Below are 14087 nucleotides of genomic sequence, written 5' to 3' on the forward strand. Positions count from 1 at the left end.
CTCTGTGGAGTAAGGAAGGCAACATTTTAGGTCGATGAAGGAAACTCAAAAAATTTGTCCTCAGACTGCTTACTACGGATGCATATGGTTGATTCGCCCCCGCTTTATCTCATACGAGGTATGCCAATGCAACCTAATGATGTGATCTGGGGCTCTCCTCCAGATACTTGCAGGATACACAAAAAAGTTAAATTGACACATTATATAGCTGATAAGGTAAATTAATTGGCCCCTGAGAAACATCAGCTTCACGTGCTACTATCAAAGATATAAGCTTTTGGAGGGAAATGGGGTGGTCTTGCCGCAGTTAGGCTGCAACCAGAGGAAAAGGGTTTCCGAAAGTGCCTGGATTAAGTCCAATAGAGGTTAATGGCTAGATCCAAGAGTTCATATCTGATAATCAATCACCGAACATGTTGCTAGATGTTGATCTAAGGGACAAAGAGTAATTGCTTAGTAGACAGAGTGAGAAACTAGCCATGGCTTTTGGATTGATCACCACCATTCAAGGCATGGCCATAAAGGTAATTAAGAATCTCAGGACATGCTGTGGTTGTTACTATTTTGTAAAGTTAGTGTCAAAATCATACAAAAAGAAAGGTCACTGTTAGAGATAATAACAGGTCTCATATTTTCAAGCAAGGATTTTTTTTTTTTTTCCCAGGAGAGATTATTGGCGACAGAATTACAAAGAGATTTTACCCCCAAAAAACGAATTACAAAGAGTAGTTTTGATATCTATGCTACAATTAAACTTCTCTCTTGGCCTATTTAAGCTAACAAGTACCAAGTCACACAAAGAGCTGAGGAGGAAAACTCACACTGAAACATTTTGCTAAATCATTGGTAGCCAGTAAACAAAATATCTTCATGATGAACTTTCTAATGCTGGAAAAATGGAATCAACAAAAGCATGGTGCATTGGGTCCTCCTTCCAGAGTTTAGCAATATGAAGATGAGAAGTGGTCTTCCGATGGACTTCTTCGACAAGCCAGATGTTGGCTTCAGCTTTGCATGGATGGATGATGTCATCTAAGGGCTTGTATTCATCCTCACTGTTAATTCTCAACTGGTCCCACTGCTTAAGGAGAACATTTGTGAGGTAATGAAGGGGCTGACCATATAATTGCTTCATGGATCTACCTAATCCCATCCATGAGGTATAGGGGATGACAGAACCACGGTGTCTTGGGATTGGGATTTGCTTCATGTACTCCTGATACATTGCTGCTCTTCTGATCAATAAATCTGCACGCAAGCATGAGTTAAACCATATTTGCACTTACAAGAGTATCAAATAGTTGAATGATAAGAAGCCTTTAACGTGAAACGCAAAAGTAGCCTCAAGGCTGCTTTCATGTTTTACGTTTCTAACATGATTTATGGGGTGGTGTTATATAAGAGCTATTTGAAAACATAGGGTTACAGAATGGCAGAGTGAAGGTTTGTAAATGAACATGGTAAAAGCAACAACTATGAAGTCTTTTCAAGATGGCTATAAACACTTGTAAGCTCAGAGGAATAGAAGAACTCAAAGATCTTCAGCTTCTTAATTATTTTAGAAATGAACATTTTCCACTTTCCTCCTAATGATGCTCTATGCTTCAGAGCAGTCATCAAAGTCCATTTTGTGAATTTTGTGGCTGAAAATTATATTGCATTTTTGAAGATCCAATACATGTAAATGGTGAAAAGAAGTGAAAGTTTAAGCAAGGAATGAATTCTCAATAATAAGAAACATAAAGGAAGGATGATCACACGTGCAGATATGCTCATGTAACAACTGTGCACTGGGTGCACAAGTAGTACTGGCAGCTCCTTGATCTTAATCCACGGGGGCTTTAATCCATAAATTGCAGCAAAAATGATTTCTTAGAACAATTTCGTAAGTGAAATTCGGGTCAAAGTAAAGGAAGGAAAAGAAAAGCGAATAACATATGCCATAAACTGGATAATACAGTAATACAATACATTCGTGTAAATAGTTTAAATGTCTTGGTTCCTGTACAGGTCATATAAGATGATTAATATTAAGATTCACAGTTCTTTATTTGAAATCTGCATACAATAAAGTTTTCACAGAAAAACATGGCGGATCAGTTGTCTTCTTCACTATCAGTCGTCTTATTTACTGTATTGATGCAATGTCGGACAATTCATAGGAAGCAGAAGAGCCAGATTCCCAGTAAGCAAATACCTTCAGAAAGTACATCTCTGGCAATGCGAGATACTGTTATGTCAATAGCTGCCTTGGTATCACTCCCGTTACTGATCTCCATCTCTGAGCCAGAAGAAGATTCATCGGACTCCGATGAGACTTCAACTTGATCATCCCAAGGAAATGCCCTCTTCATGGTGTTGACTTCTAGAAGATAAAAACCTAAACACATATTTTGTGCGCACGAATTTATTGATCGCAAACTGGTTACATGAAACCCACCATGAAAAGATAAAAGCACAATAATATAATCCAAGTTTTAAAGGCTAAAGGTGTCCTTAATGCGCTAAATCATTATTATGCCTAGAGTGAGAAGTGCTAGAAAGGACATGCCCAAGCGAAGTAAGGCGCTAAACAAGGCAAAAATATACTATATATATCTCCACACACACAAAATTAAAAGGAAAAAGATATTTTTAGTCCTCATAGTTCGGTGAACTTTGGTCCAAGTGCATACTTTATTTCTTTAGCTATCAGTCCGTATGGCTTTGTTCTGTCAAAAAAGTTAGTCCTACAAGATCCTCAGGCGTGATGACGTGGCAGATAGAGCTGACATGGCACTGACACTGTTGATTGTTGCTGGCATGGAAGAACACATGGGCAGAATAGCTGACTAGGCTTTTTGTTTTTTGTTTTGTTTTTTGTTTTTTTAATGCAATCCATTAACCAAAACGCAATGCAGCAGAATCAAAATATCAAAACAATAGGGGAATAAAACAATGAGAGAGCGTCTCCTGTTGAATAAAGAGAGAGTGAGCAGGGGTTTTTCATCAGCAGGCTAAATTAAAAGCTTGAAATTACACAAACAAAAAACTCGTGAAGCATTCTCCACTGACTTTAAAATTCATGAGGGATTCTTCTCTGATTAATCGCCTCGCTGTGAAAATGAACTTCAATCTCCCAGTTTTTGAAAACAGAGCAGAGCTAAGCTTTCATGAAAGAACACCGGAGTCACTCAAACAACGAAGAAAATTTCAATTACACAGCTGTGAATGAACAGAGAACAAGACAAAAGGTTGAATTGGTGTTTTAAAAACTCACCAAATAAAGAAGTAAATCTGAAGAATGAGAACGAACTATAAGAAAGACACAAAATGATACAGATAAGTGCACATATCAGAAGTTAAACACGTGAACAAAAGTGAGATAATTAAGAACATAGTTATTATAAGAACTCCATATCACAAAAGCTCCCTGTCGAAAACTCAATCTAAACCTTACCATTTTCCTTCCGACGATTCTCTCTTTTCCACCGATCTCCCGCGATGATCCCTTCTTCTCCACCTAGCACGATCTGTGATTTCTTCTTTGCCTTCACCACCAGTGCAATGCAACAATTTCCCCTCCTCCTCCGCCACCCAGCCCCTGCAAATCAGTCTCTCTCCTCCACTGAGGAACGTTCGTGCCCTAGCCTGCGTCTTGATTATGTTATGCCGTTTTTTTGGTTTGGATCGTTATTGCCTTGCATTTGGATGACGACAAGTTCAGCAGAATTTTAGAATTTTTATTAATGAGACATTCTATAGAATATAAATAAGATCTTATGATTAAAATAAAAAATAGTACCTGTGAGCCTTGTTTGTATAATTGATTTTTATTCAACTTATATAAAAAGATTGAATTGAAAAAATATTCTATTAAAATAAAAATAAAACATTCAGAAAAAATTTTAAATGCCAAAGTCAAATTGAATTCGATTCTCAACATAAAAATGTTCACATCAAATTAAAATATAAAAGATTTTTTCAAATAGCAGATAAAAATAAATAAATAATAATTTACAGACTATTTCTTTGTCTCTTATATTAAAATAAGAAAAATCTCAATTAAATTTAGTGAAAATATTTAAATTCAAATTAAAACCTTATATTTTTAATAAATTCCTATTTAGGACATAAGGCTAATGAGGAATTGTTGAATGTTGCTAAATCATCAAAATGCACCTTTCTAATTAAAAATAAAATTTGATTATTTTATTTCTCTGAAATGGTTCATCATCTTTTATTATTAATATTTAAACAAAAATATAAATAATTTTTTATTGTTTGAAATTTTGTATATATAACTAAAACCTTCAAAATATTTTCATAAAACATTTTAAATTACAATATAAGTAGTCTTTAAATAAATATTTTCTCTTTTCAAGTTGTAAATATTTATGTTAAGATTTTAAAATATTTTAATTATAAGAAATATTTAATATTAAGTTGAAATAATTTACGTTTTCAGTTAGATTCAACATTTTTTAAATAAATAAAACTAACATAAATTATAAGAACTGAAAATAAAAAATATTTATTTAAAGATTACTTATATTTATAATTTAAAGTGTTTTATTAAAATATTTTTAGTGGTGTAAGTTATAAAGACAAATTTCAAACGTTATAAAATTACTTTTATATTTTTTTGGTCTCAAAAATATTCATAAGAGATGAGAGATCATTTCAGAAGGATAAAATAATCAATTTTTTTAATTAAAGAAGGAAATTTTAGTTATTTTACAACATTTAAAAATCTTTAATTAGGTCTCATAATCTGATTAGAAATTTGTTAAAAATATAAACATAAATTTAGATTTTTTTGGTTGGATTTAATTGGGATTGTTTTATTAAAATATTGGTTTTCAAAAAATTCAAAAAAGCTAAAAAAAGAAAAAATTGATTTTGTTTTTAACGTTATTTTGAATAATGGGTTCCATTTATCCATTTTTCCCCGCGTTGATCCATCTCAGCAAAACTTTTATCGTTTTTTTCGTTTTTTGTCCCATGATAGATGATACGCTGCCGTCGCCTGACACGGGCTGTCACTCACTCCCATCATCCTACATCTGTTTCTCACTTCCCTTTTTTGCAGTCGCCGTCGTCCGCCCCACCTCTGAATCCTAATCGCCGCTTCCGCTAGTCCTCTCAACATCACATTGCATGTCCCCAGCTATTGGAGCTCGGATGGCGTAGTCCAGTCAGTGGGGAACTTAGATTTTGTCTTCAACGTCACCGTCTCGCTCTCTGTCGGTTCTTTGCCTCCAGCCTTGAGCCTTGGAGATCATTTGTTCAGTACTCCTTCGTTCTTGAGAGCAATCTTCATAAGGTTCTTCCTTCTATCGTCGACGCCCACCTATTGCAACTTGGAACCTTCGGCCACCACTCCTTCGCCTTCACTCTTCATCATCAGGTTCGTCCACTAACCACAACTCCTACAGTCCGACGCCTTTAATAGCTGCTGCGTGCTGGTTTTGCATTTTGATGATTGTGAATCTAGGGGTTCCTGCCGATTGAATACATTGTGAATTTTTTTCCCTTTAATCTGCATTCAGCTGTTAAATTTCTTTTCTCCTTCCCTACTTTCAAGGGCCGCAAATCAATTTTTATGGGTCTCTATTGGCTAAGCAATCTTTCTTATATTTCTGCTATTGAATGAAGCAGGTAGTGTGAATCATCTTATGTGTTATATATTAAGTTTCAGTGATAAATTTAAAATTCAGGCGCCCTCCACCTACACCCTTGCTCCTTTTGTCTTTTTGGCCCTGTTCCATGTTATTGCGATTGGGTTGGTTTCATTGCGGTTTAAATATATCCTCTTGAAATATCTCTGCCTTGACTCTATTCTTCTGTTTCTTCTTTGTTCTTGCTCTTTGTTGAAATAGCGAGTGAGTTTGGAAAAGAGATTTCATTTTGGTGGCTCATTAATCGAATAGAAGAATGGAGGAGGTCGCAAAACATTTTTCGGCGTTCAATTCCCTTCTTCACATTATAGTCACTTTGGATCAGCTCACACGCTAAATTAGGTATCCACAATAAAAGGATCAATCCAACTTATTAGATTCGATTGTGCGTTTAAATTTTTGGCATGCTATGTTTGATCCAGTATTTATAGTTTTGGTAGTATGTATAATGTATGGGGAGAACTGGCATTTTCCTTGGTTGTCTTTTGTGGTTTGTGAAATAGTTTGGGGTCTTGTTGGCATCTTCGTGCTACATATGTGAACTTTGGTTTATGTTAAATTCGGGGCTGCATCTTGCTATGAGTCCAGTATGGTCTTTGCTTAGAAACTGCCACAAATCTTTCACTTTTGCCATGAGTTTATCATTTTCCAGATTGCATCTAAAGCAGGAAAAAAATGTTGTACATATGCAGAGAGAAATATTAAGTGGCATGTTTCTGCAAATAATTATTGTTCTTTTCTTCCTGTATATCATCTCACACCCCATAATCTCCTCCTTTTATATTGCTTCCCTACATCTGTAATTTTGTTTGTTTCTCTGCTTATTCTTTCAAACAGTGTGTAAAACATAGTCCAAATTATTAATGTGCTTTTGATGCCCAACAGATCACTAGAGAGGATTTCCACGGCATAACCTAAACAGTGCTTAAACCCTGGTTGTATTATTTTTTTGGAGAAGGACGTGGAGTTCGCTGAAAATGCTAGCTAAGTTGCGAATCCTGAAAGTTATTCACCATCGTCTTCCGCAAAGGCTTAACAACAGTAATGGGTTGTGCTACATCTTGTACAGCAATCCACTTTGTACGATGGTTGATTCTCAGCTATCTCCTGAGTCTCCAGAACTTCCAGTCTGGGTCAAGTTACCCGACACTCAATCCCCTGAAAGCGCAGACTCTGGTGAGGACTTTGTTATCCTTGCACCTGCTGATTGGGCTGAGGCCCATATGCTTAATGGTCAAACCCAAATGGCGAGACTCTCTTCGAGGGAGAAGAAGGATGAAAACAATGTCATAGCAATCAGTAGAGTTCTTAAAGAACTGCATCCTTCTCTGGAGAAAGTTGCTGAGTCGCTAGAAAGGTATGATTTTCTTGTATCAGAGAATTTAGTTGAGAAGATTTTGAATATATTTTGCAATGACTGGATCCGAGCGTTGGAGTTTTTCATATGGGCAAAGACGCAGACAGCATATGTGCATTCTCCAAAATTATACAACTTCATGATCGGTATTTTGGGCAAGGCCAAGAAATTTGATCTCGTGTGGAATTTAGTTGAGGAAATGCATCAACTAGAAGGGTATCTGACATTCGATAAAGGAGGAGGCTTTACAAGGCAGGAAAGTACGAAGAAGCTGTGGAAGCATTCTGAAATATGGAGCGGTTTGGTGTGAACAAAGACATAGCATCAATGAATGCCCTCACGGACGCATTGGTGAAAGGAAATAGTGTTGAGCATGCTCACAAATTTCTTTTGCAGTTTAAGGATTCGATTTGTCTAGATTATCAGTCATTCAATATCCTGATTCATGGGCTTTGTGGATCTTGAAAACTTGACCAAGCCTATAAAGCAATAGAGGATATGAAGGAACATGGGTTTCAACCAGATGTTATTACATACACTAGTATCGTTGCATCATATTGCAGAGAGAAGGATTTCCACAAAGCGAGAGAAGTTTTTGAAAAAAAATGCCTAAAAGGTTTGTCACCTAGTGTTATAACCTACACTATTTTCATGCATGCTTTAGGGAAGGCGGGGCAATTATCTGAAGTTCTGGATCTTTATGAGATAATGAAGAGCGATGGGTGTGTGCCTGACCCCCAATTTTATTCATCATTGATATTCATTTTTGGCCAAGCTGGCAGGCTTAAAGATGCACGTGATTTGTTTGATGACATGCCAAAGCAAAGGGTTATCCAAGATGTTCGTACATACAATACCGTGATATCCATTGCTTGTAAGCACTCACAGGAGGAGACTGCTCTTAGGTTGCTCATGGAAATGGAAGAGAAATCATGCAAGCCCAATGTAGAGACTTATCATCCATTGCTGAAGATGTGTCTCAGAAAGAAAAGAATGAAGGTGGTGAACTTTTTGTTAGGCCACATGTTTAGAAACGATGTGAGTCTTGATTTGACACCTTATTCACTTTTGATGATTGATCTGTGTAAGTGGAAAACTTGAGCATGCTTGCTCGTTCTTTGAGGAAATGGTCTTGCAGGGGTTAGATCAAAAAATAGATCCAATGCACAGCACATTCAAGACACTAGTGGGGGAGCTCCAGAACAGGAGTATGCCAAAAGAAAAGGAACATATTGAGAGTTTGTGTGGCAGGGGCAAAAATGCATAGTAAATTTGGATCACTAGCGTAGCTTGTCGCCAGTTACCAACAAGGAACCAGAGGATCAGTCCCAACTCCCATGGATGACTTAATAGAGCTAGAAGGCCCATATTACATCAAGTTACTGTATTGCTTGCACAGTTCAGACGTTGTTGGGGATCTTCTGATTGGAAAACCACCAAAGGAAGAAAAGAAGTACAGCCTGAGATTGATGTTCAACATTTTGCCCTTCCGAATGAACCCAGAAAAGAGTATATGGAGGAAAGATCTGGATCAATTATCATATTTATTATATTGTTGATGTCCGATGCAGTTTCTTGCAGCTCTGTGGAAAGAGGAATGTTAACATACTTATCAAACCCATTACTATGTGTTTTGTGCATCTCTTTACTAGTTCTCTAGGACTTTAATTAAAACCTTAGTGGAATGTGACATAAATGAAATTGACAATGAATAGTGCCAGTTAACTACTAAGATGCCTCAATTATTACCACTAAAGCTGAAGGTTTGACGTGTCCAAAACTTATTATAGGAAATATAAGTTGGATTTGATGAGTTCATATGGTAACGATTGCTTTCAAGTCTCATCTTAATTCCATTATTTGATGAGGACATGAACTCTCCATATGAGAATATCTTCTTCATTCACGACTGTTTGGAGTTGATGAAAGCTAATATTATGAGAACTTCACAAATTATTCGAACAGTCAAGATGATAGATGCAGCAAGCTCTGCTAACCACACGATTTTTCAGGACGAAATGATTTTTAAATGATAATGAAATTAAATAGTTGTCACAAAAAAAAATTTTATTTATTTCATTGACATCCATTACTTGTGGGCATCTAGGGTCTACTCATATCTTGGCCCTATTACCCTATAATAGATACCAAAAAGATTAATATTCTTTTTCAATGGAGATTAGTTGTCTTAATATGAGAGCCTAGCCATTAGATAACCAGTTGGGCTGTTCATATTGGATGGACTGTTCATAAATTATGAATGATATCATTTATGTCTCCTTTGTATGAAGCATTATATTGAAAATAAAATGTAAGAATTGTAATTAAGATTGAAAAAATCTATTAAAAGAGTGTTTAGTATAATAGATTATTTATTACACGGGATTGGATAAATCCATGTATGTGAGATTGGAGAATACCATAGAGGAAGTGGTATTTCCCAATTTCACTTCTATGGGTTTGCTTAATCCCATATAACAAGTAATTACTCATATTAAATACTTTTTTAATGATTTTTCTCAATCACAGTCCCAATTCTTATTTCTTATTTTCAATGCTTTGTAAACAGAAACTTAGAATTCCTTATCCTTGGAAACTCGTCAGAAACATATTTTTGCAACTTTTAATAACAGCTTAGAGCTTGAGGTAGAAGAATTAAGAAGTTCATAGCTGTCTAGTCTGATATTGAATAGTGTGGGGCATATCATTAAATATGAGATTAGACATTTCATACTATCTTAATCTTTACCAACTGATCATTCTTGGATAGCTAATATCCTCCAGAAGTTACAATTTTACGAGTCAAAGTCTTTCTGTAAATACATAATAGTCCATATTATTCAAAATATGATTAGATAATGCACACTACTCTCTCCATTAGATCCCTTGTCAATCCTTGGTTTGAAGATTAGCACAAAAAAGCAAGTTTTAAAGGAAAAAAAAATTAGGGCAGTTGAATACTTAAAACTCACAAGGACTACAGTAAGTCTTAAAACATCAAAAACGCATATAAAAAATTTTACATGCCACGACCTACTAACAAGATTGTAAGTTAGCAGCAAGATTCGAATTTACAGTATAATGAGTTGTATCCTTGCTAGCAAGGAGAAAAAAGAGAGTAAATACTGGTGTATCATTGAGCTCTTATAGTCTATTATTGAAACTTCGGTAGTTAAGAGATATGAATGGTTGCAAGAGGATGAAGGAAGGCAGGTGGCAAGAGAATATTTTTCTAGCTTTAGGGAGAGGCCCAAGACAGTTATATTTGTTGTTGGTTTCTTTGGGAACAGAAGATTAATGTGATGATAGATGTTTTGGGAACAAGCTAGTAATTGTTTGGACGGACATCAATGATTAAGAAGGATTTTTTTTTTAATTTTACTATTAGAGAGTGCTTGTTTGTGAATGATTATTCTTTTGGCACTTGTTCTGTGTTTGAAAATTTGCTTAGCATTTTAGATCATGTTTGACTTGGTATGAAAAACATGCTACTAATTAATTATGAGGTTTGGATTAATGCTATGCCTACTTTTTATTCTATGCTTGTGCAATATGACATTGCATGGGTTTCACAAATTAAAAATAAAAATTGAATTGTGAAAAGCAATAAAATATGAATACTCCCTACAATCCAAAATATAAATTCTAAATGTGAGAATTAGTTGGAGAGTTTATTTTGTTTTAATCTACTTTATCTTCCAAATGTGTAATCTTTTTTAAACTGACCATATTCATTGCACATATTAGGAGAGTTTTAATCAAAGAATAGTTTCAATACAAATAATTGGAAACAATAATTTAGAGGAACCAACACATATTTTTTTCTTAAAAATGACTAACTTAAATAATATTTTTAATTTTTACACAAATTATTCATCTGCTTCTCACATTTAGGACTGAAAATAAATATTATATACTACTTTCTGTTTTTAATATAAAAACTAATTGAGAGTTAAATTTGGTCTTAAATATAAAATCTTAAATCATTTTGCTTCTCATACTTATCATTTCTTCTAAACTATTCGTACTTATTGCATATGTTAACGGAGTTTTAGTTTCAATATAAATGATTTAAGAAAATATTTTAAAAAAAATAACACATATTTTTTTACACGAATAACTAATTTAATTAATTTATTTTATCTATTCAAATTAGTTAAGTAAAGCTTATATTAAGAAGAGGAGCTAGTATATGAATTTTGGGACAAAGCCTCCTAGAATGGCATATGCGCATCATAATGTAATTATGCAAAAATGAAAAATGATTAAATAAATATTAGCATAAACAAAGCGTGCAGAAATGCATAATTAATCTAAATTGGTTTCCCAATATTACATCAACCGGGTCCTATATGTTTTTCCCTAATTATGACCTTTAACAGTACTTTTTAATTATCACGGTAACTAATTACTTCACCTCTTTTTTGCTAAAAAATTGGCACTTAGTCACGCCCACATCTTATCACCTCAATCCTTTGTACCATCCTTTTAATGAGTTAACATTTATTACTTACTGGTTAAATACATATTCCAAATATTAATTCCTTTCAAACATGTTTGAAAGATTAAGACCAACAAAACTCGACACGGTAAATAGCTGAGTCTCTTAGACATGATGTTTTGTGTTCGGATCAGGTTGTGTGCGCAGAGAATACTTTATTGGGAGAGACAAAACTCATTTTGGTGGCTTCTACGTCTAAAAAAGATTGGTTTCTAGTTATCGACCGGGAAACATCACTTGGTTTCCAAAAAAAAATTAAAAGTTTGAATTTTGTGTATATAAAAATTATTTTAGCGAGTCAGCTCTAAAAAAATCATCTTATATATTGAACTCGGGCAGTATATAAAATATAATATAAGAAAAACCGTGTCTTGAGAAAATAAATAAAAATATAAGGTAGAGTACTATTCCTTTAACGTTGGAAGGAAAACATAGGAGAGATGTGAAAAATATGTATGGAAGTGATTCTGTCTTTAATGGTAAGCTGATAAAGAAAGTGACAAATGAGAAAAGACTTTGAGAAAACCAAAGAACCCCAAAACCCATTTGCAGAGCAAAAGAAGGGAACACAATGGGGTCTCTATCAAAGGCTGAAAAGCAAAGAAAGAAAGAATCAATGGGATCAGGAGGAGGAGGAGGAACAAAGAATATTAACAGTGGAAAAAAATTTAAAAAAAATAAAATAAAATAAAAGGGAAAGAAAATCTGGTGCCTTTGACTGCCTCGTAAAACATAATTTACCAGGCGGGTTGTTTGGGAAACAAAAGACAAAAGCAAACACAGCATATCTTCTTCTTGTTCTTTTCTCTGATTTTTCTTTCTTTCTTTCCTTTTTTACACTTTTTTTTTAATTTTTTTTGACCCTTTCCTGTTTTATTACATACATGTTTTTAGTTATGAAGCAGATTATCAATTGCATCTCTAATTATTACTTACTGGGCCATCCTGTTATTAATTAACATGATCATATAATTATAAATAGGCTATTTTTTAATACAGTTATTTGATATTTAGTTTGCAAAAAAATCTGTAAACATGCAGCATAGGTTTTACTTATGGGTTTTTTTTTTGGGGTCAAAAAGTAAAAAATAAGAAGCATTGGATGGGTTGTTTTCACCCGTAGTTTTTAAAAAGTTAAAAAGAAAAACAAAGGAGTGTAAAAAATTATAAAGCCCTTTTTGGTAATTTATTATTTAATAGTTTTAATATCATTTTATTATTTAGTCAGTGTTTGAATGTAACTCTTATTATTATTCTAATTTTGTTGAAAAACGGAAAGAATATCACATGTTTAATTTGTATGACATTTCATGAATTAGGAGAAAAGTATAGTATTTATATACATCATTTTAAATTGCAATTAATTAGATTCCATTTACTTTAAAAATACAGGAAATAAAAGTTACTCTCTCGTTCATTCTTTTGAGACAGAATAGTCGTAAATACATGGATTCCCTAGGATATATAACGTAGTTATTATTTAATTGATGATTAACTGTAAATTCAGATGAAAAATAATTAAATAAATAAATACCCTCCTACCCAAATTGAATAATACCTACATGATAGTACAGCAAATTCAATACATATGGTCCCATCCCAACTACATAATGTTTGCATTTGTTAAATCTTTTAAATTTGCGACTACAATATTTCACCAATAAAATTTTAGTCCCCTCTTTATTATTAATGCATTTTTAATTATGGCTAGGAAGTTCCAATACATCAATTAATTAATTAGATGTCATATTCAAATCTGCATATATTATTTTTTAAAGAAAATAAAGATTTGAAAATACAAGATGTATATCATGTGTAAGTTGAATTCTCATAAAGATTTATGTATGGCACACATCTTATCTGAATTATTTTGAGCAAAGATAAATTATTTATATTTTATTATTTTCTCCCTAATTCTCTACTTGTCTTCTTTTCTCTTTCTTTAATTTTTATAACAAAAATCAATTTTTGTTAACTCATATTAAATAAGCACCATACACTTTTTTTTTTTTGCAAATTTAAGGGAATCTAGATCATGCTAGATTCACTGCTTAATTTGAGCATGAAAAATATTATTGCTGAAATTCATAATATTCATTATGTCTTTGTTGAATACTCCAAGAAGCTTTTCTTTCCTGATACCACTTGATTACATGATGAATGAAATTACTTTGGGTAGAAATAATTTATGATATATCTTAATTAGTTGTAAATATAAAGTTGGATCACATTTGCTTTTTGTCAAATTTTAAGTGATTTGACATTATAATTTTGTTTTTTTAGAAAGAATAAAAGTTGTATGATTATAAAGTTAATAAATTAATTTCTTTCTTTTATTAAAATAACATACGTGAGCTCCTTTTAAATTAAAATACATCAATAAATACCCTAAAAATAATATTGATTTCTTTCATTAAAAATATATATATTTTTGAAAATTATTATGTATTTTTCAGGTCAAAAATTTACCATGTACTATTTTAAGTTGATAATTACAAATTTGATTTACCCTAAAATTAGAAAAATGACTGTACATTCCTTCATTCTTTTATCATATTTCGACCACAAG

The 14087-nt window shown here is 33.2% G+C and overlaps 2 protein-coding genes across 4 annotated transcripts; one reads left to right on the forward strand and one right to left on the reverse strand.

Annotated features, from left to right (window-relative positions):
• Nucleotides 1–590: 590 nt before the first annotated feature.
• Nucleotides 591–3618, reverse strand: LOC114728832 (protein RDM1). Of its 3 annotated transcripts, none has more exons than XM_028915789.1 (3): nt 3435–3618; nt 2198–2380; nt 591–1248 (listed from the first exon to the last, which is right to left on the reverse strand). In XM_028915789.1, the coding sequence occupies exons 2-3, from the start codon at nt 2352–2354 to the stop codon at nt 869–871; spliced, it is 537 nt and encodes a 178-aa protein (XP_028771622.1). In that variant the 5' UTR covers nt 2355–2380; nt 3435–3618; the 3' UTR covers nt 591–868. The 3 variants fall into 3 exon arrangements, with proteins under 3 accessions (XP_028771622.1, XP_028771621.1, XP_028771623.1); XM_028915788.1 differs by having other exon boundaries at nt 3440–3617; XM_028915790.1 differs by lacking the exon at nt 3435–3618 and adding an exon at nt 2676–3416.
• Nucleotides 3619–5087: 1469 nt separating this feature from the next.
• LOC114728838 (pentatricopeptide repeat-containing protein At3g22670, mitochondrial-like) lies at nt 5088–8118 on the forward strand. The gene is made up of 3 exons (XM_028915795.1): nt 5088–5389; nt 6546–7316; nt 7682–8118. The coding sequence occupies exons 2-3, from the start codon at nt 6638–6640 to the stop codon at nt 8116–8118; spliced, it is 1116 nt and encodes a 371-aa protein (XP_028771628.1). The 5' UTR covers nt 5088–5389; nt 6546–6637.
• Nucleotides 8119–14087: the final 5969 nt, after the last annotated feature.

This window comes from Neltuma alba, unplaced genomic scaffold (assembly GCF_004799145.2).
Source record: "Neltuma alba isolate B1F8T4 unplaced genomic scaffold, ASM479914v2 tig00012576_pilon, whole genome shotgun sequence".
Classification (NCBI taxonomy): Eukaryota; Viridiplantae; Streptophyta; class Magnoliopsida; order Fabales; family Fabaceae; genus Neltuma; species Neltuma alba.

What these genes read in the sequence shown, in the direction of transcription:
- LOC114728832 (XM_028915789.1), bottom strand. Translation starts at nt 2,354, where the DNA reads ATGAAGAGGGCATTTCCTTGGGATGATCAAGTTGAAGTCTCATCGGAG. An exon ending in CAGAGATGTACTTTCTGAAG is followed by an intron (nt 1,249 to 2,197) that starts GTATTTGCTTAC and finishes GCTTGCGTGCAG; the next exon opens with ATTTATTGATCAGAAGAGCA.
- LOC114728838 (XM_028915795.1), top strand. Translation starts at nt 6,638, where the DNA reads ATGCTAGCTAAGTTGCGAATCCTGAAAGTTATTCACCATCGTCTTCCG. An exon ending in GCATTCTGAAATATGGAGCG is followed by an intron (nt 7,317 to 7,681) that starts GTTTGGTGTGAA and finishes TGCATGCTTTAG; the next exon opens with GGAAGGCGGGGCAATTATCT.